This window comes from Vidua chalybeata, chromosome 2, assembly GCF_026979565.1.
Source record: "Vidua chalybeata isolate OUT-0048 chromosome 2, bVidCha1 merged haplotype, whole genome shotgun sequence".
NCBI lineage: Eukaryota > Metazoa > Chordata > Aves > Passeriformes > Viduidae > Vidua > Vidua chalybeata.
This window is the reverse complement of record NC_071531.1, coordinates 14,408,676-14,436,423: the sequence shown is the minus strand read 5'-3', so window position 1 is coordinate 14,436,423 and position 27,748 is coordinate 14,408,676. Positions and strand designations below refer to the sequence as shown.

Here is a 27,748-nt window from a genome sequence, read left to right as displayed (position 1 = left end):
ATTTTCTTGGCTTATTTTATGGATTAAGTGACATAGTAAAGATACCTACTATGAAAAGCTATCAGTATTTGACCTACAGGTGTGACATACAGACATGGGTATGCATTAATATTAGGATCAGGACAGGTTAATTAGGTGAGTTTGCAACTTATTAATGAACTGGGCGCCATGGCTGACAGCGAAAAGCGACAGGTTATTATTAGCAGCAGGTCTCGGTGTGCACTGATCCGAAGGTTGCGCGTTGTTGACGTTGCAGATGAGCTGCACAAGCCCCTACGTGGAGCCCAAGCACAGCCGCCTCTCGTCCACGGAGACGTCCCAGTCGCAGTCGTCGCACGAGGAGTTCCGCCCGGAGGTGGCGGGGAGCACCACCGAGTCCCCGGTGCGCAAGACGGCGAGCCAGCGGCGCTCCTGGCAGGACCTCATCGAGACGCCGCTCACGAGCTCGGGACTGCACTACCTGCAGACGCTGCCGCTGGAGGACTCTGTGTTCTCCGAGGTGGCCGTGGTGTCCCCCGAGCACCGGCGGCAGTCGACCTTGCCCACCCAGAAGTGCCACCTGCAAGACCACTACGGCCCCTTCCCCCTCGTGGAGGGTGAGCGGATGCAAGTGCTGAACGGGAATGGGGGAAAGCCCCGAAGTTTCACTCTGCCTCGGGACAGCGGCTTCAACCACTGCTGCCAGAGCCTCTCCGTCGGTGCTGCCGACCACCACGAAGAAGCACAGCAGAAGGAGGTGGAGGAGGAGGAGGAAGAGGAAGGCAAAGCAGCAGAAGAAAACCAGGAAGATAAAAGTAAGTATGGGATATTTCTGTGGCTTTTCAAGTGTCCTGTTTGTGTAATGTGGAGGTTGTTTTTCCTTTTTCCTATCAAAGATCCCCAACAGTCTTTCAACATCCCCCATGTTTTACCAGGTCCCCGTTGTTGCACACCTCTTTGGTCTGCCTTATGTATGAGGCCTAATAACCAGAGTGCTGCATGACCTCTCATGATCACCAGACATTTCCCTGTAGGCTGGTCACCAATCACCTTCTACTAGTAATCCTTAGAATAAATGGATTTTGCTTCCATGCTTTCTTCACATTTACACTTGCACAGTGTCCTCCTCCACTGTGTGTTCAAGGGACATACTTGGTAAGATTTCCAGCCAACCCCATCTGAGCTGTAAAAACCTCTTGGTAAATCCTGGAGTGCAGAGGCAGGCTGTGATTGTGCAGTATCCAGGCAGGCAGGTCACAAGACATGCAAAAATCTGTAAGAAGTTGAAAAAGAAAAATATATTTTCCCCAGTTCCTCTCATTGTGATTTATAAGGAAAGAAATTCCAAAAGCATTTCAAACAAACAAAAAAAATTATGGACAACAACTGTGAGCAGCAAGGCTTAAAAAAATCATAATGCTGAGTAACTATCAGTTACATGGCACATAAACTCCATAGGTATTAGTGCTACTTATCAAACATAATCCAAATAACCAGGACTTAGAGAAGGTCCCTGCCATTCCTGAACATGTAAACACATTTTTGTGTCTGTTTCATGCTCTGTCCTTTGCTGTCATTTGTGGAGCTTCTCAGCATGTGCTGCTAGCAACATTGAGTCCACATCCAGGTTGTAGGGTCAGTCAGTGAAGCCTGCACTCATGATTTGTGGGGTTGCACTGCAGTCAAGTTATCTGAAGTTACAAAGAAGGCAGGCTAGCCCTTGAAGCTCTCCAAGGGTCTCTGCTATCTGTTCCTTCAAATTCAGCTTTTTCACTGCAGTAAAGAAGTACAAAAATGGTTAAGAGAGAGGAAAGGATAATGAAAGCTTTGTATGATTAACTACCTACCTAAGTTAGCATTATTATTATTAACATCATTAAAGTTAACACCTTTATTGAGCATTAAAATTCATATGGATATTATTTAGTGTACTTGGGAGAGATCAAAAGTTGCCCTTATGCTTTAGGCGTTACCTTCTAAACATCTCCAATTCTATACTTTCTTCTTCTGCTTTGAGAAAACAGTGGTTTCTTTTGCAGAAATTAAATTTGATGTCATTAAAAGTTTAAAAAGGCACTATTTCAATTGTGTTCATGCATGACACTTTGCAAAAAAACTGATACATTTATTAGGGTAGTATTAGATTCTTACTGACTGTGAAATGAAGGTGTCTAATTAACAGGGTTAAATTTCATCAACCATGCAGCACATTTTGTCCTATTTTTGGCCTTCAAATTTGATTTTCAAATGGGTTTTTACTGATAGAAATAAAAAATATTTTTTTTAAAGTCCTTACTGAAAATGGAAGGGGTCAAAGAGACTTTCCACTGGCTTTGCTATGCTGTTTGGGCACTACTTACAGATACTGTTGCAAGGTCTAAGGTTTTTTTAAGGTGTTTTAAATCTCAGTTTCAATGCCTTTGTGTACCTGATTGTAGCATTTTATAGCATACCAATTACTAGTGAAAGGCTAGCACTTGATCTAATGGACTTGGGCTTTTCTCCATCCTTCTATTCTAATTTCCAGAAAAGGAGAGCAAAGGTGTAATTTTTTGAAGTGGTCTCCCTGTATACATATGCTTATATTTTTTATTTGAATGAGGCAGTTTCCTTGGCTGAGGCTTTAACAGGAGATTATTTCTGAGACATTGATGACCAGCTAGACAGGTCAAGTGCTATCAATGAGTTGTTGACCTTGAAATTATAAAACCAGAAGTAAAATACTGTCTTGTCTGTCGATAGTTTAAGTGTTGAATTGCTTGTTGCTATGACTGCAATGTTCTGTTTGCAACACTGAGTTTTTCCAGTGCCCTTACCAGTAAAAGGCAGGAGGATTTCCTGCAAGTGGTGTTCTTAAGTGCAAAATGCAGTTTCTGAGTTGAGAGATTTGCTTACATCTGCTAAGTCACTAACATGATGGGTGACCTTGTGTGTGCCACCTTCACTTCCATTGCTCTGGGAAAATGAAACATTGCAACTGGCTGGAGAAAGGAAATCCTCTCTCTTTCACAAATGTTTTAACCTCACGTTGAATGTTCCCTCATGTGGTGTCAGAATCTTTTAAATATATTTATTTGCCTTACACGTTTGTGATCCTGACACAGTTCTGGGCTCTGGGGTGATTATGTGTGTTCTTGTGTGTACTTGTGTGTGTTTTAAAGCTTAATCATTCCTATTGCTTTGTGTGTGAGACAAGAACACAGCTCCTTTGCTGTTGTCAGATGTCATTGCCAAAAGTTTGTTTTCTCAGCTTTCTGTTTTTACATTCTCACTTTTAGAACCACATGAATTTAAATTAAATAGTAAAATGCAGTCCTGTTTCTTCCAGCTTCTCTTGCAGAATTGTTTTCAAATAACTGCACCACAAACTAGGAGCTCCACACTTTTTTCAGCTGCTATAATTTAACATAGTTCTGTTGACTTTGTACTAAAGTTACGCAGATTTGCAACAATTAAACATCTTCTCTCAGTCAGTCACCATTTTATGTCTTAAATAGATATTTCAAGGCTTTACTGACCCTGAAAATAGTTCTGTGTATCAGCTCTGCTACAATGCCTAGATGTATATGGCAAATTGAAAATATGGGTTGTCCTTTCCTGTGTTTATCCATCAGGACCTACCTTTGTTGTGTGTTCAGGTGCTTATTTTTGTCCTGTTATATCACATTAACATTGCACTGCTAATCCTTAATGGATTGTTTTATTTCCCAAATGACTTTTGTGTAAATCATTTAGATGTTCCATATTGACACCATCTTCTAGTGGTCTCTTGCTTTGTAATTGAAGAGGATTCTCTTGTGGGATATTTGAGCTTTTCCATGTGTTTGCTCCTGACTATGCAAATGGCAAATCACGCTCAGACCTGCAGCACCAAACATGCCCCTTGCTGTGCTGTTCAGAGGCAGCCTGAACACAGAGAGCAGGTTGGAGGCTGTGGCACAGTGTTTGCATTTCTGTGATTCAGTTGTGAAGGAAGAGTTGGGCCTTTTCAGGTTTGTTTTCTGCTAGTGGGAGGTAATAGAAGGAGACAGCAGCATATCAGGACACTGTCACCCTCTTCTCCTCTGACCTCACCTCTGTCTGCACTCTGTGTTTCGACAGATTCTGCCACTTACTGCAAAGAACACTTCTACAGAGACTACTTCCAGGTTTTGTCCCAGGAAAGCTTGTTTCATTTTTTGCTTTATTTTTTAAAATTATCATTGGTGGTGGTTCCTTCATTTTCAAAGACTTCTCTGGTTTGTGCATTACTAGTTTCAGCATCTAAAAGAAGTACATAACTAGCTCTCTGCAGGGTGTAGCTGGCTGTTGATCCTGTCAACTTAGTTGCAGAAAAACCTGCACTTTTTTTGTATACTCCCTGAAAAAGTCTTTGGAGAACAGCGTGTCTGGGGGAGCCTCAGGTGCTGTCATCTGCCCAGAGACTGCTGGGACAGGAGCTCTGCTGTTGGCTCCATGTGCTGCAGGACTGGCTGGGGTGATACTGGCACACTTTCCAGGGAACTCACACCTGGGACCTGCAACAGTGTGCAAGGGAGTTTTCCACTGTGCTGGCTCCATAAAAATTTATTCAGGGAACATGGATAGAAAAGCACTGATGTCTGTGTTTGAGTTTGAAAAGGTATTTGCAGCAGGAAGAAAACACTTAGATTGTCTTTGCAGTGTTAAACTCCATTTCGTCCTATGTTGTTTCTTGCCTCTTTGTTCTGCAAGTTTTCAGTTCTTTTTCTAAACTCTTAATGCAATCATTCTTCCTGACATGTGTTTAAGGACTTTTTTGTTGCTAACCCATCATTGTAATTTTGGATAATACCTTCTATATAGGATGGACAACTGTAACAAAGCCTTATATAAATTCTAATAAATTACTGGCTGCCCTTCTGGAGCAATTAATGGCTGATAGCCGCTTGTTTGCTGCACTGGTTTCACCCTCCAGAGTGTTTACAAGATGCTACAGTCTTCCTCATGTGACTTCTGTCACCTTGGAAAGATTACAATTCTGAAGGCTGGGCAAACTCACAGGTATTCCCTGGCATTTTGTTCCATCACCACAAGCTCTTGAACAGGTTTGCAACATCTCCTGGCATCCCGTGCTTAGTCCCAGACAGTCTTGTGAATGCTACCTCAGAGGAGCACAATAGCCTCATGCTCCAGTCTCTGAAATTTGCCTTTTTACCCTAAACTACTGAAAACACTTGCCAAAGGCCAGAGCAGGAGCTAACGTTGGCATTTTGCAGCTCTGAGAGATGTCCAGTCCCTGTGAAGGGTTTCAGGAAAGCTCACCTTTATGTCAGGGAGAGCTGGTCACTGAAAGAGGTATCAAATGACTGTGCCAAGGTACCAAGCCTGAGAGGTTTTCTTCTTTTTTTTCCCAGTAAAAAACTACAAACTAGCCAGAGAATAAGGGAAACTGAGGACAATTTCTCCCATGTTGCAACTTCCCAGTTGCAGAGATTAAATTGAAGGTGGCAGTGCTTTCACAAAATAGGACAGAGGAGCTAAGGACTCCCATGACTAGCAGCAAGTATCATGTACTGTGCCCAAGAAGGTGTATCCATGGGGCATCCTAGGCAGCATTTGCTTTCAAGAAGGAGTTAGTACCAGTAAAAAATATACTCTGAATAAGGCCAGGTATTTCAAATTCTAAAATACAGGTCTAGGGAGACTTCCCTCTTTTTAATGAGGGGGCTGTAATGCATGTAGATATGTCTCAGAAGGATCAATGTTTGTTAATTAAACACTATGTTACAAAGTTCTACCCTGTGTACACTTCTAGGTTTTGGTTCTCTGCATTTTAGGTAGAGTGTCTTTACTTTGGCAGGTTTTAGGCAACATGAAATGTGGGAGTCAGTCTGGATTGCACACACTGGAGTTGATGAGGATGTGTGGCTGAAATTAATGGGGCAGTTTGCTTTTCTGACAGCCTCTTTCCATTTTAGAGAGGACATTGTTAGTGGTGTCCTGTTGTCTGACCATCTAGTTTTATCCTCACTGAGAGACAAGGGAGGAAGCATTAAGATACTGCTTCTTCCCCTCTGGAATTGATGCCCAGAAGTGTCTTAAATAAGCAGAGCTATGAGAAATTGAGGTAATGTTTCACATTAGGAAGTATTCCATATGAAACTGGTGAACAGCACAAAGTGCTGCACCTTCTGGGACACTTAGGAGGGTGTTATTCTAACTTACTGCATCCACTATCAGTCCTGCACAACCAAGAGCATTTGCTAAGTTGGGGGTTGTTTTTTTTGCCTGACATCCTTCTGGGCAACACAGCCCATGCATGCTCAGACACTGGAGTAGGTTAATGAAATGTCTCCTTTTTCTGAACTTTGTTTTTGTGATCTGATTTTTCATTCCTAATTCCCATTTGAGCCTTCCAGTGGCACCTGACTGGGCATTTGCACTCCTGTGGGCTGAAAACCATCAGCATTTTATGCCTTCTGTACTTTTCCCACTGCCTCCAAGGCACTGTTTTTGCTGTTAACTCAGACTGAGCTTACCTAAAAGTGCTGCCTAATTATGTTCAAAAATATGACCACCTTAGATAAACAACTAGGAGTAGATATGTTCATATCTGAGCATGTTCTTTAACTAAAATACAAAATTTATAAAATAAAGCTTTTTCAATTCTCATATGCAAAAGCAACTCCACTGCAGAAGTGAGTTTGTATTCTAAATGATGGGATACAAAACCTCTATATTCTGATTTTAAATTTCAGTTCAAGGGGAAAAAATTGCCTGCAGTGTTTGAAAGCCAAGTATTGAATCATTTACTGAGTAGCAGTTCAAGAAGCAATATGGGCTGTCAACAAAAATAAGAATAATTTTAATTTTCTGCTTGTTAGTGTTTATACATATAGATGCATTTTGCCCACAAATATTTTGTTGCCACATTTAAAATTTTATTTGATTTCCATTGCCTATGCTGCTAAAAATACAAAGGAGAGATTAATTCCTACTTTTCTTTTGGTTTTAATAGCTTTGGGTCTCATTGCCAGTAAAGGTCATCTGCTTTTGCCGGAAATATATGGATTAAATTGTCTTTTTATATGCAAAAGAAGTTCACAAGAGAATTTCTTACATGGACATTCTTCCAAATTCTTCCTAAGTTTCCTCAATTCAGTTACTAAGTTGAGGACTGTCAGTGGAGCTATGCTACTCCCTACCAGAGACCCCCTTGAAACACGGAATATATACATGCAAGAATATATTTCTGGTGGGGCTTTTTTATGTTCTGCATTAATTCTCTTGCCAGGTGTTGTGTAACCAATCTATTTTTACATGTAATTTTTCCACTTCATGGTGTCAGCAAGCTCTGTCTCTGCTGCTGCCCTGTCTGGGTCTGGCTGCAGAGATGCTCTCCTTGGGAAAAGTCACTCATAAATGGTAAAACACTTCACAAGCAACAGAGGGATGGCAGTCCAAGTCCTCTAGGGCTCTCTGTTTACCCCACTGCTGTTCCTTCCCAGTTTGTTGGCCTGAAAAATTTTGGTAGCAATATTAAAAATGCCCTTTGTTGTGCTTGCTGCTTCCACTCCCTCAATTCTTAATGTGCTTTCAATTCTGAAGTTATAGTCAAATTTCCTAAGTGAAGATATGTAGATTGATGTTACTTTTTGAATGAAAAGGAAGATCCAATTTTATTTTTTCATTAACCCATAATTTTCCATTGAAAAGATGCTTTTCCTGTCCTAAAATTTAAATTTGCATTCATTTTGGTTTCAAACATGAAAAACATGCATTTTTTCAATCATTTATATAAAACTTCCCACTTAAACCTGCTGAAAATAGTTATAAAGACATTCTTAGATTTGACTACTGCAATTTAATTGCAATTTTTCCATGACAAAGCCATTTCTCACTGGAAGTTTTGCAGATCTGGCATAGTTATTCTTTGAGATATAGCAGAGACTTGGCCTAATCTGAAGGTTTCTAAATGCAAAGGAAACAGAAATCTACAATAAAAAAAAGTTAGCTACCTATAATTTACATGAGAATGTTCTTTATAAATGTATAATTTTAAACCTTTAAAGCTAAAAAATTATGAAACCCTTTCTATAATCAATGGCAATTAAGTCAGAAGATGATGGCATAGTACCAGTAGGACTAGGGGAACAGAGAAGTACTCTGTTTCTACATTTTCAGAATGTGTTCTACAGAATGTGTACTACATTTTCAGAATGTGTTCATTACATCTCCAGGTGGTACCATCTGTTGTGTGTGGCTCTCATGTTCTTTCAAGGCAATCACTGAAACAAGGAGGAACTTGAGTCAGTAGTGCTTGGAATGACATGGGAGGGATATAGTTTTATTAAACTACTACCATGTAAACATGCATTCTTGTTTAATTAATGTTCATCATGGGAAGTGGGATAGGATATTAAAGACTTCAGTGCAAACGGTCAGCATCCTGCCAAAATTTTTTTTGCTGGACTCTAAGAAAAGGCAGATTTGTTACAAAGCAGTTCAGTTTAAACTATTTTTTAAAACAAGTCCCCAGAATTTTTGGGTTTAATGTGAATATTTTCATGGAGGTCTGTGCAATCAATGTTGTAGGACGATTTTTTGTGAATTGTCCTATCATGCTAGCCTGGCCTTCTGGCTGCCTTTCCTTGCAGTCACTAGCTGTTACTCCAGAGGGTCACAGATCTTGTGTCTAACCTGGCAGCCCTATGCAACTTCCTTGGATACCCCTGGACAGCTAAAATGGCACTAGATGCTTATTTTTTGGCATCTTAATCTCCTTACTGGTTTCCTAAACCTTTCCAGTGCAGGAGGGCAGTGTATATAGGTTAAAATCTTGGTCCCTGCAACGACCCTGGTGAAGCTGTAAGTGTGATGTGCTGGTCTTGGATCCAGGGAGCTGGAAATTATTTGGAAGATTACCCATTGTAACTCTGCCATCTAAATCTGGAGCTGCCATACCTTCCAAATCTTAAACACCCCTGGTGGTGGGCACTCTTCATTCCCTTCAGACAGTGCTTTTCCTCTTTGCTGTTTTGGGAAGGAATTTTTTTTTTCCCTGCTAATGGATATTGAATTGTTCCCTCTGCAATTTAAGCTCAGCATTTCCATTCCCTTATGGCACAGAAAACAGACTGCTCCATTACAGCAGCCCTTCTTCCAAGCTGAAAGGTTGTTGTGAAAGTTGGGTTAGTTTTCCTCAACTTATGTGTTTGCTAGGCTCCTCTTGCTGAGCTTCCCTGGGTTTTCCAGGCTGACTTCCACCCCTTCTGCCATGGCAGAGTCCAAGCTGGGCACAGCACATCTGGTTGAGACCAGGGAGCTTGCTCTGCCCTGGCTGTTTTATGCTCTATACTGTGATAGGCATCTCTTTGGCAGCCATACTGTACTTCATATTTCACTTGGGGCTCTACAGTGTCCCAGATGGTTTTCTGCTTAATGGTTGTTTTTCTAATTGTAGTTGTTCTGTTTTTTTTTCTGGGCCTCTTACCTATCCACATTAAGTAGCTCATGTTAATAAAAGCCTCAGCTGAATTAAAATGTCAAATTGGGCCAAAACCAACCAACAAATATATATGACATTTTGTAAAACTAACAGCCTGACTAGGTTAAAAAAAAAATAATACCCTGATGTTTGCCAGGCTCTGTGTCTGTCAGCACAGCATTTACCATATTGTTATGTAAAACTTGGCAAGGGATTTCATCCCTCCAGATCATTCCAGCTCTGAGACTGTGCTCCAGCAGTCTAGGAGATGTTTCCTCACACTTTGGTGCCTGTGGATTTTAATAAGTTTATTCTCTTGCACTGTTCAGGCTATTGGTGCCATCTGGGACTGTTCTGGATGCAGAGCAGCCTCAGGGGAACCCCATATAGGGCAGCCCCCCCCTTTAAAAGGACCTCTGGTGTCTCCTCCATCTGGGCTTGGCTTTGCTATCAGAGGACACCTTGGATAGGGAAGGTGACTAATATTGTTACTTCTGAGAGCTGAACTTCTAGAAGGAAAATATGGTCACAGACCTTCTGCATCTAAATAGCCAAAGAAGATGTTACCTGGAGATAAGTGGGGAGCAGAAGTCTCCTTTTGTCATTGGGATTCCATCCATCCGTCAAAAGTGTTTAATGCTCAGAGTTTATAGCAGCCATGTGTGTTTAATTTGTAAGATCTTCTGTTAAGAATTAAGAATTAATTCAGAATTTAGAAACAAATGTGATAATACAATATTAACAAACAAACAAAAAAAAATCGTAATCAGGCAGTTTTGCAGTTCTCATCCATTGTTAATAAAATACATTCCTACCTTTGTTTTTAAAACACGTAGTTGAAAAACAAGATGTCTCCTTTTGTGCCCCAAATTTGCGAATTTTGAAATCTTTGGATGGTTAACAGTCCAGCATCCTTGTACTAGTGTGGTGCTATTAAATACCATGATTATATGAACAAAACATGCAACAAGTTCTCTGCAGGATCTTAGTGTATTTATATGAAGGAAATGACTGTATTTTAAGTGGGATTTTTGCTTTCTGGCTTCACATTTTGAGAACTGCTGGCACAAAATAATACCAGCTAATTATCTCTTCTCTTCTGGATTCCAGAGAGATAAACTTCAGGCTTTTGGAATGTAAAATATCACCACTGATTTCTTTAAAAGTATTCGAGTTGTTATCACCATTAGAAAGAGGGGAGAGAGGCTGTCAAAAAACTTCAATTTAAACCATCTTTCAACCAGTTTTTGAAGCATTCATTTAATCATAAGATTATTTACAGGCCTCAAGGAGGAAGGAAAATTAAGGAACCCTCACTTAGGAGATTTCTCCTAGTTGTAAATTCAGGGATGGACAGAATTCAGGCAGTGGCAAGGGCAGGAAGTTTACCCTCATCACTTTATCCAGCACCACTCATGAAAGTAAGTAAGAAAACTCAACTGGAGATCCTTGTGCTTTTAGTTCCAGGTTAAAAGGAGCTCAGATTTCGAGCGAGGAGGGATGGCTTGGGGAGGCTCCAGGAACAGCTCCTGGCATGGTACCCAGGGGCTTGGCAATGCCAGAATCCCCTGTTAGTGGAGTTTCCTACATGTGCAAAGTGGTCTTTATGGAATACCTGAGAGTTGGTGAATGTGAGATGCAATTAGAGAGTATTTTCCTGTAGTAAAAGTGGTAAAATCTGGTCTAGAATTCGCATAACAGTATTTCAGTAGCTTCTACATTTGGCATTAAAGTGAGATTTTTTTGCTGTACTAATGTGCATACTTGAAAGCCAATCTAAAAATCATACTAAATCTATAAAAGGCTTGAAGCTGATTATTCTGAGAGTTCTTGTTTCTTTCCTCCCTGCTAGAATGTGTCCTGACATTTATTTTAAACTTCTAATTAAAAAAAAAATATTCTCAGGACATTTTCTTCTTTTTTTTTTTTATTTTAATCTAGCTAAGTACATGTACATAATTTTACAGCAAAACATTTATATTTCTAACTTTATTGTAATGGCTTTAAAGACAACTGGAGTTGCTGGCTTCTGTTTCTTTAGAAGACAGAAAAGAGAATTTTTATTTATTTACTTCTGGCTGTGTAAAGAGCCTGGGGAAAATTCCATTTAAATTTTACACTCCGAACTAAAACTATCCAAGACTGAATTATTAATTTTTTTTACATTGTTCTGCTTTCCTTCTCCAGTGTCACTGTATGATCTAGGTATTTTATGTCCTGTTTCTTAATGTATCCTCAGAGTCTCGTGTGATTATTTTAGAGGCTAGAAATACTTATTAATGAACTAGACTAATTTCACCATTCCAAAAATATTTTATACCAAGACACTGAAAATTTAACAGGGTTTATGAAATGGTGAGACTGTGGAATAAAAATAAAATTAATTTAAAAAAACCAACAAACACAAATGCACTTTAGACATTACTGCATTATGGATTAATAAATCAATAGTTTCCAAGTTCTCTGCTCACTTTGTGTTTTAACCTTGAGGTCACAAATTCTGCCAGCAGATAAGGACATCTTACAGTGGCTGTCATGAATCTTACAGCATAAACAGGCTACCCTTGTATCTATGCAAATTCTAAGAAATTGTGAAAATTCATTTTATGAAAGCCTTGCACAATCTATAAAATATCTGTAAAATGTCTTTGTAGTAAAAGAAGAGGAAAAAAAAAATGTGTGTTAGCTTTTCTGGGAATACCTGTTTAAAGCATGGCTGAAATTTTTGGTATAATTGTATCTGAACTATTGTTAGAAGGTGGAAGGAAGTGTGAGTGTTTTCATAAAGGTAAAAAATATTGCCTTGAAGACTCACAGTTTGGAAATGGCTTTTACAGTTAATGCAATTCAGAACTATGTCAGCCACCTTCTTCTTGGCCTGTCCCATCCCAAAAGACAGTTTTCCTAAGCTTGTGTATGTTGTGGCTAAATAACACTGGGATTTATAGGAGAGTATAAAAGTCACTTGAAATAAAAATTAGACTTTTCAGTTTTGAGAACAGAACTTAGATCTTTATGGATTTCATTAGTCCTGAAATTTAGTGAAGGTTGAATATGGAAGGATGAGGGCATGGGTGGATGACCATGAACAGCCAGTACCCGTGGCATCTGTAGTTTATACTTGGAGGAAAACAGGCATGGAGGGGTGAGATTTTATATTCTACATGGATTTGGCTTTGCTGCCAAGGCTGTCAGAAAGCTGTGTGTATTTTTCAGTACCACTGCTCCTTGGAATGATGAGGACTAGGAGGTTGCTGAGAGTAACCCAATGAACAAAGGAAAGCACATGCTCCCAAGGTGGTGGAGGCTTAATTTACCCCTTTTCTTGAAAAACAAAATAAACAGTTTATGCACTCTGATCTGTAGTATTAGGGAATTGGAAACATCAGGGTAGCTGGGGAGGAGACTGCAAAATTGAGTAGGGTAAGATGGAAACAAAAAGTAGAAGACTAGAAATAGGGCATAAATCTGTAATAGTGAGGATAAGCTATGGAACAAGTTTAATTAAGTTGTGATTGGTTTTTGAAATGAAAATCCCATCAGCCTCTAATTCTCTGTGCCACAAATGAGGATGATGGTGTTATAAATCTTTCCCCACTTAGAAAAACTGTTTTAAAAGTATTTTATTTCTACAGTGACACATTTCTCTTACAGCATAACCTACTGTAAATGCACCTATACTGCTTTAGGCTTTACTTCAAAGATTTATACTGTTTAGCATTTTGTGCCAAGGTGAGCCACATGGATGGATTTTATGCTGGAGCCTTGTTCTGTGCATTGGTCATGCCAGTGCACTGAAATATTTCTCAGTGCAAGTTGTCTTCCAAGGAGGAGACTCTGGCATAACCTCATTATTAAGTTGAAAACCCTGTAATATCAATGTCCATAATTAGTTGCAGCAACAGGTATCTTTGGCCCCTTAGCTCTTGTCTGCTGAAAGTACTAAGTAAAGCTGAGACTTTTTCTTCAGATGACTTTCTCAGTTGTACTGTATGGAAATAGAGTAATTTTTTTAAAAGGCAAATGCATGAGGCTGTTTCTTTATTTTGCCCTCATATGTTTTGCATTTCTCTAGTCTGGTGTTGCTCATCTTTAGAAGTGTTATTAATGATCAAAAATATACAGCCAAGTCTTCATCTCCGATCCTCCTGGGTTTTAGTAACTTGTTTCCTCCTTCCAAGGCCAATGGTTGTGGTAGTTCCAGGTGCACAGGGGAGATTGTTCTCTGCACTTAGACTTCCAACTGTGGATTTCCAGTTCTGAAATCCCCCAGGGTTTCTGCACACACCTTCTAAGGGGTTGTTTCAAACATCTTCAGCTGAGTGTGCTCTTATAATGTATACCAGTATATGGGGTTTTTCTTTTGTTTCTGCTTTATCTACACTACTTCCTGTATTTATATGTAGGTAGAAGCCAAAGCTCCTTAGTTCTCTGTTTTTGTAGAAGCTGATTTGACATTTTTAACAAGTGCAATCCAAGAAGAGAACTAAACGGAGCTGTGTGCTTTAAGATGTTTCTGCCTGATAGGGAAAAAATAAAAAGGTTTGGTTTTGATGTTGGTGAGGCATGAAAAGAGACATGTAATGCTTATTCATGTACAAGACTGCAGAGAAGAAGAAAGTAAAAAAAGACAATGTAGCTTCTGAAGAAAATAGCAGAGGACAATAGCTAACTGAGCAGCTTGAGAAATGCATAGGAGGGAGGTTGCTGTTATGGGATAAGAACAGAGCTCATCTACATGATAGTTAGTGTTTTTCAGGCTGTAGAGATGATAATATTTTCTTTGTTTAGTAGTGATATTTTAGTGAAAAGCACTTAAGCAAACCAAAGCCAGAGTGCCTAGCAAATTGATGGGAATATATCCCTGATAACAGCTCTGGGTCTTGCTACAGCTTGTCCAGGGGAACCTTGCTCGTGCATGTGACTGGTGTGGACAGCAGAAACCCCTCCATATGAGCATCCTTTGGCTTACCATCCCCTGAGGGAAGGGCACTCTCACCTGCCATTTTCAAAAGGTGGTTGTTTTTACAGGTAGCCCTTCCCCCAGCACCTCAGGGTGTTTTGGTCCATTTGGATTCCCTTGCATACAACAATCACCAGTTGTGGTGACAGTAAGGGATTTTCTCCTCGAGTCTCTCGATGCCCTTTCTGCCGCTGTTGGCAGGACCAAGGGCTGAGCGCACAGCGGCTCTGGGGAGTGGCACTGCTGGAGGCTGCCAGGGGAGCAGGCTGAGCCCTCCACATCATTACGCAGATCAAGAGGTTTCTTGTAAAACTAGTTACATTTAAAATGTGTCCCCACCTCCCAGCAGATTGCTACAGCAATGCCAGTGTCAGGTGTCAGTGGTGGGCTGCAGTGGTGCTCCCTCCCACCCAGCACCTGCCTTTCTCCATCTCCTCTTCCTCGTCTCAACCTGATCTGCCACCATCTCACACCAGCTGTTCCCCTGTGACCAGCTGCTCCCAGAGCTGGGGTAGCCCTTTGGGGAACAGCTGTCCTCACTTTAATAAGACTTCTCTTTTCCTTGGATATTGTTAACTTTGAGTAAACTAAAAGTATTTTTCCCTTGTTGTGATCAAAAGACCTGGATGAGGTAGCAGAAGCTAGCAAGTAGTCATGCACATTCTGAGATGACAACGCTCTCATTTCCAGTTGAAAGCTGCGGAGATCTTGTTTTCATTCTCCTGAAAAAGAACACCACTTCTAACAACTCAAAAGGCCCATCTCCAACACAACTCTGGTGTTTCTGCCAGTAGAGGAGCTTGACATACCTTAGGAATGACAAGATTGGTACCAGGTGGGCCCTGTGCACTGCTCCATCACTCCAGGGGGACAGCAGGTCTCCCCCAGGCTCTGCCCTTCCACACTGGGAAGGGGTCAGCTGTGCAGGAGAAGAGACCCAGGGCCTGAATCACATATTGGTGCTGTAATATGTTCAATGCAGGATTATTTTTTTCTGTGGAACACTGCCATCATACAGAAGTATGGCAGCTACACCTCACCAAACGGTGTGTGGAGGTGTAGCTGTGGCAGTTTTGGAGATGCTTGAGGATGAATTAGGAGGGAAGAGGCTAAAGAGAAATAATTTTCATACCGATGTCTTTGTACCTTTTTGAAAGGTCACTGAGGGTAAAAACCTTCTGAACTGGTGGAGGAATTGGTAGAAGAGTAGGAATTGATGGGAGGGTAGATGTACCTCCTTACTGGCTATCACCAGTTCACCAAGAATTTTATCAGGATCTTTCCTTGAAAACCACTGTGTGCACCATGTCCTCTTGCCATGAGGGTCTTTGGTGGGTCCCTGTATTTCAGAAAAGGCTGGGAAGGAGGGCTAAGGACTCCTGCATGGCTGGGCATCACAGTGTCATGAAACCCTGGCATGGCATCCTTCAGCTTTGTCTAGGTTCCTGGCCAGTCTGACAAATCCCTTTTGCCATCCATTTTCATGAATGGCAGCCTTGTGGTTTTCAGAAAGAGCATTAAATGAGGAGCTTGAACACATAAGGTGATATGACAAAATATTCCCTTGATTAGTTTGCTGTTTTTTCCCCTCCTAAAGGGCATACAGAAATACTGTCTTAGCAGGCTTCGGGAGATACTATCTATGCTGTATCTCATCCAGTCTAGCATGTTCAGGGATTTGAAATAATCTAAAATTTGCTATTTATTGCTATCTTTAAGGTTAAAATACAGTCAGGAGCTTCTGATGTTTTCAGCATTCTCTCCTGTAACAGGAATCCTTAGTGTAATGAAATTCCTGTGCAACCCTGATTTTCTCTTATTACACTAGTGATAGCATTGTTTGGAATGCGAAAGGCTTAAGATACACTTTTTATGAAAAAATTGGATCCCCTCTGAAAACAGCTTTTACACATTAAAAAGATGCAAGCAATTCTTAACAAATAATTTAGCAATGTTTGGCTTGTCAGAAGAGTACCTTGCATAAAACCTTCCACTGCAAGCTTTTTATATAGAGATAATTATTCTCATAAAAAATAATTTAAATTTACTAGATGAAAGTACAAGCCTTCAGCATCCAACAGATGTAATTCTTCATTTTATACTCTAAAATAGATAAGGAATTTCCTCCAGGCAAACAAGGCCATTTCTGTGTTGGTCTGGTGGGCTTTCAAGACACCATAGATAGCCAAGAAAACAGCTCAGTCATTGGTTTAGAAAAAGACAGGTGATTCCTGTCTTATTTTTATGGGAACCAAACTAATTAAAAGCAAGACTTCTAAAAGCAGTTTCTTTATATGCTAATTTTATGCAGTATTTTTCAGGTTGTTGATAGGAGGGAGGGCTTGAGGTCTGATAGCATTTTTGTTGCTAAATATGGTCCTTCTCAAACCTGAAAGACACCTGACTGAGTCAAAAATAGAGTTGAGCAGAATGATAATACTTGCCTGGGAATAGTCAAGGCAAGTTGGATTGACAGATGAAACACGTGCTAGAACATGAGGAGAGGAGAAGGGAGTACCTTTGTTAAACACAGCACAACCAGCCAGGAGTGGTGCCAACATTTCACTTGTTGGCCTTGCCACAGCAGTAATAGTAGAGTCCATGTTTTGTGTGTGTGCCCCTCCAGTGAGCTCTAAATTAAATTAAATTATCTCAACATGATCAATGTTAATATAAAAATAATTATAATCTCCTCCCCCAAATTTCCCTGAGTAGGTTTTGACACCATTCCCATTGGAGGTTTTAGCAAAAGCTGCTGAAAAACCTCAGCTGAATGTGGCACAAAAAAGATAACACTTTTTTCTCAGTCTGGTCATTTTACCTTAACCACAAGGTGTGCTATCAGTAACTTAGAGTGTTCAGATGATCTGTGGCTCTTTCACTGACCCAGGCCAGGATGGCAGGTTGCTTCATCTGTCAGCAGTTGTGGCAGGGCAGCATCTCCGTCCTCTGCCCTTGGATGTAGCCTGGCTGCGGGAACATCACAGTCTGGCTGGGTACACCAGGGATTTTGTCAGTGTAATGATGTTTTTTGTTATCAGTATGGAAAGCATGAGAAAAAAGCAATTATGTTGCAATGTTTATGCCCATGATGATGGGTTGTTAAAGTCTTCTCTGACCAAAGGGTCTTCTACTGGTTGAAGTTAAAAGTTTATTTGTGTAAATTTAAATTTGTTATGCTGTAATTAATTCCATATATCTCTGTCTTCTTTTAAAACCCTGAGCAAGTTAATGTAAAAAAATTTCCAGAAATACACTGCTTGAAAAAGTAATTTAAAAAGTAATACACAGAATAATTTGTCACAATAATAATAAGACTAATTCTGCTTAAATACTACTTATTAAAAAAATCATTGATAACAATGCAAAAAATTTGTAAATTGCTTTTTTTTCAGGGTTGATGTCCAAAGCATTAGTTGGGAAACAGAGCTCTCATCTTTGTATTGTGATAGACTGGAACTACAGTTCCTGCTTTATGATCAGGAAACAAGGACATGGCTTTTCAAGCAGTTCTCGGAATAAACAATGCAGGAGGTTTGGTAGATTAAATTGAGCTTTATATGCCATTGCAATAATAGCCTGGCTGATTGTAGCTTACAATAGTACTAAGAATTGTATTGAAAGGACTCTCACCATTAGACATATGCCTCATGTGCTTGTCTTTGGGATGTAACATAGACTTGTCCTGGGTGAGGCTTGTCCCATAGGCTTATGTAACTTAAGTCTCTGTGTAATCCAGCAATTAGAGTGCCAATATGTAGAAGTTTTAATATCATTATCAGAATTCATAAACTGCCCAGTGGAATGCTAAAGTTGTGATTACATCCTATGCCTTCTAAATATATATAAAACTATGAGAAGTTCAGCCAGCTGCTCTTTCTTTTTTTTTTTTCCTGAACATGGTTATTCAACTGTGTCTCACTGGTTATGTCCCAAATTAGAGGCCTTCCTTTTCTGGGAGCAGCTCTTTGTATTGCTTTCCAGTGGTTACACAATGAACTACTCTGGAAAAATAGCCTTATTTTCTGACAAAACCACACTCAAACTGTTCCATCTTGAAGCTGTGAACTGTCACTCCAGTAAGACCCTGAAGGAGAGAGCTTTGCAGATATTAGAGAGATATCTGAACAGCATAAGAATAACCATGAGATATATCTAATATGGAGGGACAAAATAGGGGCAGAATTAGGAATAATATAATATAATACACTATAATAATATAGTAGGAGTTAGTAATTTAGCAATTTGATGTGCTACATTTTTGTTTATTTAGTTCTTTAGTACTGGTTAGACAGAGGGTTATTTAGCAGTAGCTGTGGTACATGAAGTGCATAGGAAAGCTGGGTTACATTTGCAATTTAGAAATACTGTGCTAAGTGGGAGGAAAAATCCCTGCTGATCAGAGCCCTGTAATTTCCACTGCCTTGTTCTCATGGGACTGAGTGCAGCACCTGTAGAGGAGCAGGCACTGGAGGCTGTACGTGGGCTTGACACCACCATCTGTCCTCCCTGTGCCTGTTCCTCGCTGTGGTGCTTCCCCATAGAGCATTTGTGCTCTTGGTGTTCCTCAGTGAGGACATGGGGGACACTGAAGCATATATTGTGATGTTGGAAAAGCTGAAACTTGCTATTTGCAGATAGCATACTCCTGTATTATAATTGTTTGATTTAGTGCCCTTTACTGCAGTCTCCAGAGCAGTGCTGAGTGACTCCTGCTATTGCTTCCATACTTTCCATACCTAACTGGATTCCCACAGAATAATGTGGGGAGGCGCTGCTTTGGAGTATGGTGTTGGGGATCTGCAGCAGATGTGTTGCCAAAACCCTCCTTCCTCAGGCAGTCTCACTGCCAGGCTCTCCCACCAGCTCCTTTTCATCCCTGCATGGCATCTGTCTGACACCTGGAGGTGGTGGGAGCTTCCCACCATTGAGCAGCAGACAGTTTGCAGATCTGCCAGTGTTCCTCCCCAGGACTCTGTGTCAAAGAGCCCTGAGCCATTTCCCTAGTAAGGAGGAAGATGTATCTGCCTGTGGACTTCCAGCAGAAGCAGCCAGGTCACAGTTTGTGGCACATGGGGAAGGTTTTCTCTTCTGTGTTGTTCTTTGCATTCATTCTTGTTGGGAACCTGATCATTCATGCAAAGTATTTACTTTTAGGGGAAAATGCATAACTAGATATGCTTCATTATTGGACTAGACAGTAGGTAAGGGCTTCCAGTCAGTTCTTCTCTCCTGAATATGTAGACAGATGTAGAAATAATTACACAAAATAGGATAAAAACTAAGGAAAGGGTAGATCTTCAAAAGGCAGATACAGGTTTACTGATGGTCACTATAGATGGGAAGTCTGAAATTTTCTAAAACTTCAGTATGTATTTAAAAAGTAAGTTTATTAACCTGCTATTCTTCAACCTAACCCCTTTGAAAAGTTGTCACAAACATACCATTTAATAACAAGGTATCTTGTAGTCTGTTTAGGCAAAATATATAATGTGAATATTGATAAGAAAGTGTACTCTTAAGTGGCAGTGGTAAAATCTTGTGCTTTTTGTTATGAAAAAGCACATCAAAGTGAAAACCCTAACTTTATACCTTATTATTAGTGACTGCTGGTGTTCCTTAAAAATTTATTTATAGATCAGTCTCAAAGAGAAAAAGTTGTCTCACCTTCTGTGCCCCTTCCTTACATAGAACTTCTTGTGTGAGAGCCATTTTGAGACCTTACTGATTGTGACTCTCAAGTATTTCTCTCATGAGAACTTTCTGCTTCCCTTTGCTTACATTTTATTGGCTTTTGACAGTTGGAAAGGCGTGTAGAGCATCCCCTTGCTCCTGCTTGGTAGGTTGATCCCAGCCCAGGTGCATTCTGTCTCACCAATTTAGATGGGTAAAGTACCTCCTACTGCTGCAGGTTTGCTCAGCTATAGAATTCCTCACATCCTACATTACCATGTCAGCTGAATAAATAGGCAGAGATTTACAGCAGACAGTTTTGTGTCCGTAACCACTCTGGGGAAGTCATTTGCCATAAAACTTTTCTCATAATGCACACATAATTTGGTTAGTAAATGCAGTAAGTTCACTTTGCTGTATTCACAGGGTCACATTCATTTTTGTATGTGAATGGCAGTTGGTTTATTTTTCAAAATGTTTGCAAGTCTCATGAGTTTCATAAGTTGTAGTGTCAATAAATATCTGTCCAAAAGCACGTTACTCGTTCTTTGTTATTTGTATTTGTTCTCCTTTAAAACAAATTTAAAAACCCTCATCTAGAAACAAAACCATATGCTGGAGATTTTTTACATAAATAATTTTGCTTATGTTAATGATACAGAAAAAAAAATGTGGGGTTTATAAGGATAAGGAAAAATAATTTTTACTACTAAAAAGCAGTCTTTCTGAACTCTTAGTTACTATCAGTAAGTGATATTGAAAATCTATTTTGAAAAGCCCCCTAGGGCCTGATAATTCTATTCACATTAAGATAAATAGCACAGCATATGCTACCACTTACCTTAAGAGGTTAATGGAAGGCTGTTCATGCACAGTGACTAATCCAAACTGGGAAAGTGAAAAATTACCGGTATTTGATAATTTATATAATTTATATAATAATCAAACCTTAGCAATATTACGTAATAGTCTTTACAAAAGTATGTCTTACTAGCAAGTTTTTTTCAGAAATAGTTTTCTAGTGCAAAATTTAGTTGAATTTTATGTACCTAACACAAGTCCTGTCCCACCATGTGTTGAAGGTAGCACAGTTCTTCCACAGATAGAGGATGTGTCCCAGCCAGACTCAGCTGGGCACAAGCAAGAGCTGAGTATAGACACATGCTAAATAATGCCCTTGCCTTAACTTCAGTAACCCTCGTTTATTTCACAGCCACCTTGTTTCACAAAAAGGGAAGTTTCTTTTGCCAAAGCCTGGCCTTTGAAACAAACTTTCTGAATTCTTAGTGATTAAGTTGTATGAACAACAGCCATAAGATGACAGGATCTCCCAAAGCTGCAGAAGTGATACCTATGAGGCAGCAGTATCCTCTTTCACTTAGTGCCCTTTTCCAAATAAATCCAAGACCCTTATTTTCAAAGCTACAACTGTTCGTAGTATAGAACAGGATGAAATATGAAGAACATTCCCTTTTGTACTCTACGAAGTCTCCCTTTTCTCAACCCCATGAGTCCTGAAATGTGCTGGTTTGGCCTTTTGTTTGTCAGGGGTTTGGGATTTGGTTTTGGGGGTTGGGTTTGGGTTTTTTTCATTTCGATTGTGGAATCAAATGTTTTTTTTTATTTTAAACAATAGGTTATGTAAAAGTTTCTCTTGACTGCTATACTTAGAATTTAGTTATATAAACTGTTTTCCTCACACTTCTTCTTCCTCCTCTCCTTGTTGACGCACAGAGTCCCAGGAAATCTCAGTAATAGAGAAGAGGCTGAACTGGTTTTGAGTTCTGTGTAGCATTGCTCACTCTATGCCTCTCTGAAACTCATTTTCCAATTGCTACCACGTGTGGAGTAAATGTCACCAATGTTTCCATCTGGGATTCTTCCTATCTTGCATTTTCTGTCCCTGAGAAAATATTTCTTGCCTGCTTTCCAGACCTTTTGTGATATGCCCAAGAATAAAAATGGCAATGCTTGATATTTTCCTTCCTTTCCATCCTGTCTTTTGGAAAAAAAATCTCTTTAACAGGGGTTAAACAAATCTCACCAGTTAAATTGGAATGAGTTTGTACATCTTTACATTATGCACAGTTGAATTCTTTCCCGAAGTGTTTTTTTTTTTTTTTTTAACAACGAAACATCCCACAGCTTTTCATATCTGGGATTCAAAATGACAATGGATGTTAAGATCCATGGAGTTTCATTTTTTTATTATGATTTAGTGTAGTAGGCAATAGGATAGGGAATGCACTGAGAGCAGCCAGGCTTTTGAAACTGCCTGTGCAGAGACTGCATATCCACAACAGAAACTCTAAGTAAACAATTTAGCTGTATGCTGTTTATTCCACCTCTCTCTTTCTCTTTTCTTTGCTAACACAGGTCCACAAAGATTCTCGAGTTCTCAAGCCCTAGCTTATGGAAGTGTGTAATGTCAGTGTGGTTGCAAAATCACACGATCTCCTAGCTCTGTATCTTATCCTTCACCCAACATTGCACAACGCTGGACTGTCAGCTAGGAGAACGAAAGGAGCCAGATTGTGTTGTGCCACCTCTTTTTCTAGTTCACGCATAAGTTGCCACCAGGATTATTTTTCTGTGTTTGTAGCACGTTTGGTGGATTTGGGGCACATTCTTTGCTTCCATTCTCCTCATTCATGTGACCCTTTCCCAGTGCTTCCAAATGAGCTAATGCGTCTTCAACATGGAGAAAACCAGCCAAGTTGGTTAGGATGTGTATTGTTCTCTTGTTTTATTTGTGGGTTGTTTGGGTTTTTTTTAATCGGTCTTTGTTCTGTTCTTTTTAAAAAACATATCTACAAAAAGAGAATATATAACTTTCTGCCCTAAATACCTCTTTTGCATCAGGGATGGATATTTTAATGGAGTGAGGTGTAATAGCAGAACAGTGCCATGTCTCTGTCCTCACAAGCATCGCTGCATGCAGATTAGAAAGGCTCTGTAGTGCTGCTACTGTATGCCAGATTTGCTATTTGCTCTTGTTTGCATGATAGTATTTCTAATTTACTAATATGATATGGAAATAATGGCACATCACCGATCTTTCAACATATTGTATCACTGCTTTATCATATTAGGCTAATACACTGCGAGAGTTGATAGCACCTCTCCATGTCAAATGGGAACCACATCTCTTGGCACTGAACCGATTGGACTCAAAGGTTGATAAACTTATCATTAGAGAATTGGCACGACGGAGACTCAACTTCAGCCTCTTGCAAGCAACCTAATGGCCTCCGTTCAGAAAGTCAGTTCTTCTTGAATAACTTTGATGTTTATAACAGAGAACAGACCTGTTAAAGCATAGACAACCACATGCCTGAATATGAGGCCTCCAGGAAGGTGTCAAAGGGCATGGCCAGTCTTTTGAAGAATGCACCCTTTCCACAGTGGGACTAGGCACAAAGTCACATCCAGTCTACATGGAGCACATTTGCAGAAAATACTGCCCCCCGCATGGGAGAACGGAAGGGGAAGAGGGTCTTGGCAGGGGAAGGGCTTTGATGTCACTCAGTTTTGTTCTGCACACCTCAAGGAATTAAAGAGGGATTCAGCCATGGTAACTGTAATTTCCCATTGCTTGTACTGAACTCCAGTGAACCCATTCAGGCCAACCAGACAGAGTCCTGTCATTTAAGCGTGCTTCACATTAGTGAAGGAAGTTTCCTTACTGTGTCATGCTAAACTAAATGTGTTCTGTCAAGTGGAGGTATGTACAGACCTTTCAGAGACTTCCATTTATCCAGTGGTTTGTACTGAATTCCCAGAGGGTACGCTGGCACTCGTTCGGATGGTGACGGAGAAGATACCTCACGCTGAGATTTATTAGACTCTGCAGTTAAACTCTTTGGTTCCTCTTTATCTTCTAGGACTAAAACATGTGAGTGATGCTGCCTGGCCAAGCAGGCACAAAGTATTCTCTGTATCGCACCCAGACTCCAGAGGGCTGTTTTGGGGCCAGTATTTGTCTGGATGCCACTCAAAGTAGATTCAGATATTGTATTTATCATTATGTTCTGAGTCCCCTATGGGTTGATGTTTGCCTCTATCTCTGTGATTAGAATGTGGATTTTCCTTGATATATTTGGCTAAGGGTGTATTGTAATAATGTTAATGCTAATTACTTGATATTTCATACTATCTTACGGGGAGATACTTTTAAAAAATGTATTTTGAAATGTTTTCTTTCTGTTTGCTCAATGTATGGTATTGCATTCTGTTAATACCAATAAAATTATATATATATATAGTTATATATATATTTCCCTTTTATAAAGAAGTAAATTATGCTTTTTTGCCTCACAAACAGGAAATGTGCAGTGAATAAAATTAACTCATTCTGCCTTACAGCAGGTGACAAAGCTTATAATAGTTTTAATATTCTTTTTTTTGAAAAATAAAAACTATAGTATTACATAAATTAGTTGGAAATTCATCAAAATGCATGTTTTATGTTTCTGCTCAATGGGACTGTCACAAAACAGCCTAAATATTTAGCAATGTTGTTTTGGCATCTTTAATTTTTTTCTAATCAGAAACATGCACTGTATTGCTATTATTGATTACAAAACTGTACTGTCATAAATTTTTGCCTGTTGGCCAGATAGACAAACCCACTGAGTTTGTCTGTAGGAATTGATTTTAAAATTTAATTTAGTGCTCTTTCCAATGCTTGGCAAAGGCAGAATTTATTTTTTATATAAGGTTGCCTTTGAAGTACCTGCCTCTGCCAGGAATGATAAATCACTGCTAAGTACATAAAGATTCTGCAACCTGAAGGATACGTGATTAAAGTCTTGTTGGAATGGCCTGCAACCTCAGCCAGTTCTTTACATTCTGTCATTAAATTCCATAATTAGTTAGAGGTGAAATGTTTTGGAAATGAATTAGAGAAGCAGAAGCAAGGATGTGACTCTAAAATGTCCTTTGGCTGCCATTTGGGGTAACACTGATGGCTTATTTGCTGCTTGTAGCCAAAGGCCAGCATATATCTGCACTAATGCCTATTAGATTGTCTTCAGCTTCCTCTCTTTCTTTTCCCCACCCTTTCTAATATATTGTATTGAGTATCATTGTTTTGCAGAGGCATTCAGAAGGGCTGTAATTAGCAGTCCCTGGCATTTAATTGCATACACATTTGTTAAATATTTTTCTGTATGCCTTAAAATAAAGTATAGAAAATGGCAGTAAATGTTTCTTTAATGAAGGCATTTGATTTATTCATGAAGTCAGGATTTTTTTAAAGGTGTTATTTTGGGCTTAATAAAGGAAATAAGCCAGCAAATTTTCTGTCTTGCTTTTGCATAACCATCGTGTGTCAGGGCTGACGTTCAGTTCCTTTCTCTTGTTCCTTTTTTGGCAAACACATTCTGCCCAATGGGTGGGGAATGGACCTTTCTGCTGTGACCATTCTCATGGCAGTTTTGAGAGCACTTTATGCTAAAGTTCATACATGTTCACAAGTTTATTTTGACATCTGATGATATGAGTGATGTCTAGAAAAGCCACATGGAATTATTATATTTCTCTCGTCACAGAAATAGCTTTTGTCCTGAAAGGTACCTTGAACTGTGTGGTGCTTACAGACCATGGGGGTGTGATGGGCATTCAGCAGCTGATGGAGGGTGCCTAATATTTGGCAGTGTTGTGCCCTGCATAATTAAGATGTAAATCAGAGTGCAGCTTAACTAGATTGGAATCTGATCAATGCAGCTATCATAATGTGCAGTTATAAATGCATTAATAAATCTGAATAGCTGAATAAATATGACATCTTCTGAGATAACATTTTGGGAAGTATTTTAGGTCCCTTTCAGAAATGCCTGGGGAGGTGCTTCCCCAGCAGACCACAGTGGGTTACAGGGGTAACTGAGACAGGCGTTCAATTAACCTGGCCCCTGCCCACACTAAAGTTTCTCCCGTGTTGAAGGTAGAATTGCAAATCAGTAATGATGTGTTTTGGAAAACTCCACTCTCGGTGCTACATTTTCATACAAAGAAGCAATTTGGGATGTAGCCTGAAGTAGAGTTCATTTTCCAGGTGGGTGTTGCTCACCAGGAACGTGTCCACCATCTGTTCAGGCTTGCTTTCAGGTATCAATCCCATAAGCCTTGACAGGCACTGCTGTTGTGCAAGCGTGACTGTGGCTTGATTCTGACTGGTGAGTAATGTTGCTGGGTCCGTATCATTTGTCACTTAACCTTTCACAACTTTGAGTGCTGCAACCTTGGGTTAGGTTTGTAATACCAGTATTTTCCTCAAGGAGTAATTGCTTCTATATATTGTGAATTAATATGTGTAGGGAACTCCTCATCCTATTCCAAAGTTACAGAATCCCCACATGTCTAGCAGTTTTGCCCAGTTTGCTCCAGCTCCTGGCTTTCCTCATAAATACAAGTTTTCTATTGTTTTTGAACTTCAGGGCCCAAGGGCAAGTGTACCATCAAAGTGTGATTGGTCTGTTTATTTCACTTCAGCATTGATAGCTTGTGGTAAAATTAAACAGCACTCATATCAGTGTGCAGCACAGAAAAATGTCAGGATATCCTATTTCATTGTGTAAAATTCTCTCAGAGAGTCACTAAAATCAGCAGATGAAGGTTAAACTGGTGTCTTCATAGGCAGCTTAATGAGTAGAGTACCATATCCAAAATCAAGGAAGGATCCAACTATAACCCTACTGCAGAAAAGCTCTGCCACTGATCAGAATTCCATTACTTTGGGAAGCTTTGGAGTGACTTCATTCTTCTGCCCTCTCTGAAATCACAGCCCACCAATATAACCTCATGAAACAGCAGGACTGCGAGCAAAGAGGGAGCTACAGATGCTCATTTGAGGCGTGCAAGAGCTGTGAAGAAGCAGCACGAGCAGAAAAAGCTAATTATTTATTCCCTCTGTGTCCCCTTCTCACTAACACAGTAACCCATTAGCTGGCACCTGTACTTCACTGCTGAGTGCATGTCAGAAATGGCTGAATGTTACTGTCAGCTCAACAATGCAGATCTGCAGGGCGAGACATCGAGGGTTTTTCCTTATGCTCAGTTTAGTGTCAGCTGTGTTTAGTAAGCAATTCCAGTTGTGTGGAAGGCTGAAGAGATGTGGCTGAGGTGGGTGTGAGACTCAGAGCAAGACCAGCCCAAGTGTCCCATGAAGGCTGGAGGTTGAACACGTGAACCTGCTCCAGCCTGCCAGCTCACACTGCAGCCAGCAGGGCACGGAGGCCTGCGGGGCCATGGCTCGTCCTTCAGATGTCCCCACAAAGGTGGCTCCAGTGAAAAGAGATTCTCAGGGATCTACTGACCCAAAAGGAAAACTGCTAGTGCCATAAGTAGTTCACAATAAGAATTAGACCTTTGGTGCCACAGATAAGGCTTGGCATCTGTCAGGCCTCACAGAGGCTAGGGCTACATCTTGTAAAAGATGGTACCTGCCTGATTCTGGTATTGAACTTTGCTGTAGCAGAAAATGCCTGAAATACCTTCAGATATCTATCATTTGGGAGGTGAGTTTTCCACTTGCCTGCACAGTTCACTTTATTTCAAGAAACCCAATTTATGCTCATGCATATGAAAGGAGAAGCAGGGCCATACCATTGGGTGTAAAACTCCAGCAAGTGCAGGATTCTGTTGTGTTGGTGCTTGCAGTGAACACCCTCCCTAGGGAGTATCTG

At 40.1% G+C, this 27,748-nt stretch overlaps 1 protein-coding gene across 3 annotated transcripts in view; it reads left to right on the top strand.

The window, feature by feature from the left end:
* CNKSR2 (connector enhancer of kinase suppressor of Ras 2) overlaps positions 1 to 27,748 on the top strand; it is a 202,357-nt gene that overhangs the window by 163,105 nt on the left and 11,504 nt on the right. Inside the window, exons 20-21 of one of the 3 annotated variants that reach the window (XM_053935603.1) lie at positions 257 to 794; positions 23,156 to 25,362. In XM_053935603.1, coding sequence (XP_053791578.1) covers positions 257 to 794; positions 23,156 to 23,160 — 543 coding nt within the window. In that variant the 3' untranslated portion in view covers positions 23,161 to 25,362. Of the gene's footprint in view, positions 1 to 256; positions 795 to 22,439; positions 25,363 to 27,748 lie in introns of those variants that run through there. The other 2 variants (XM_053935602.1, XM_053935604.1) reach the window with 2 other exon arrangements.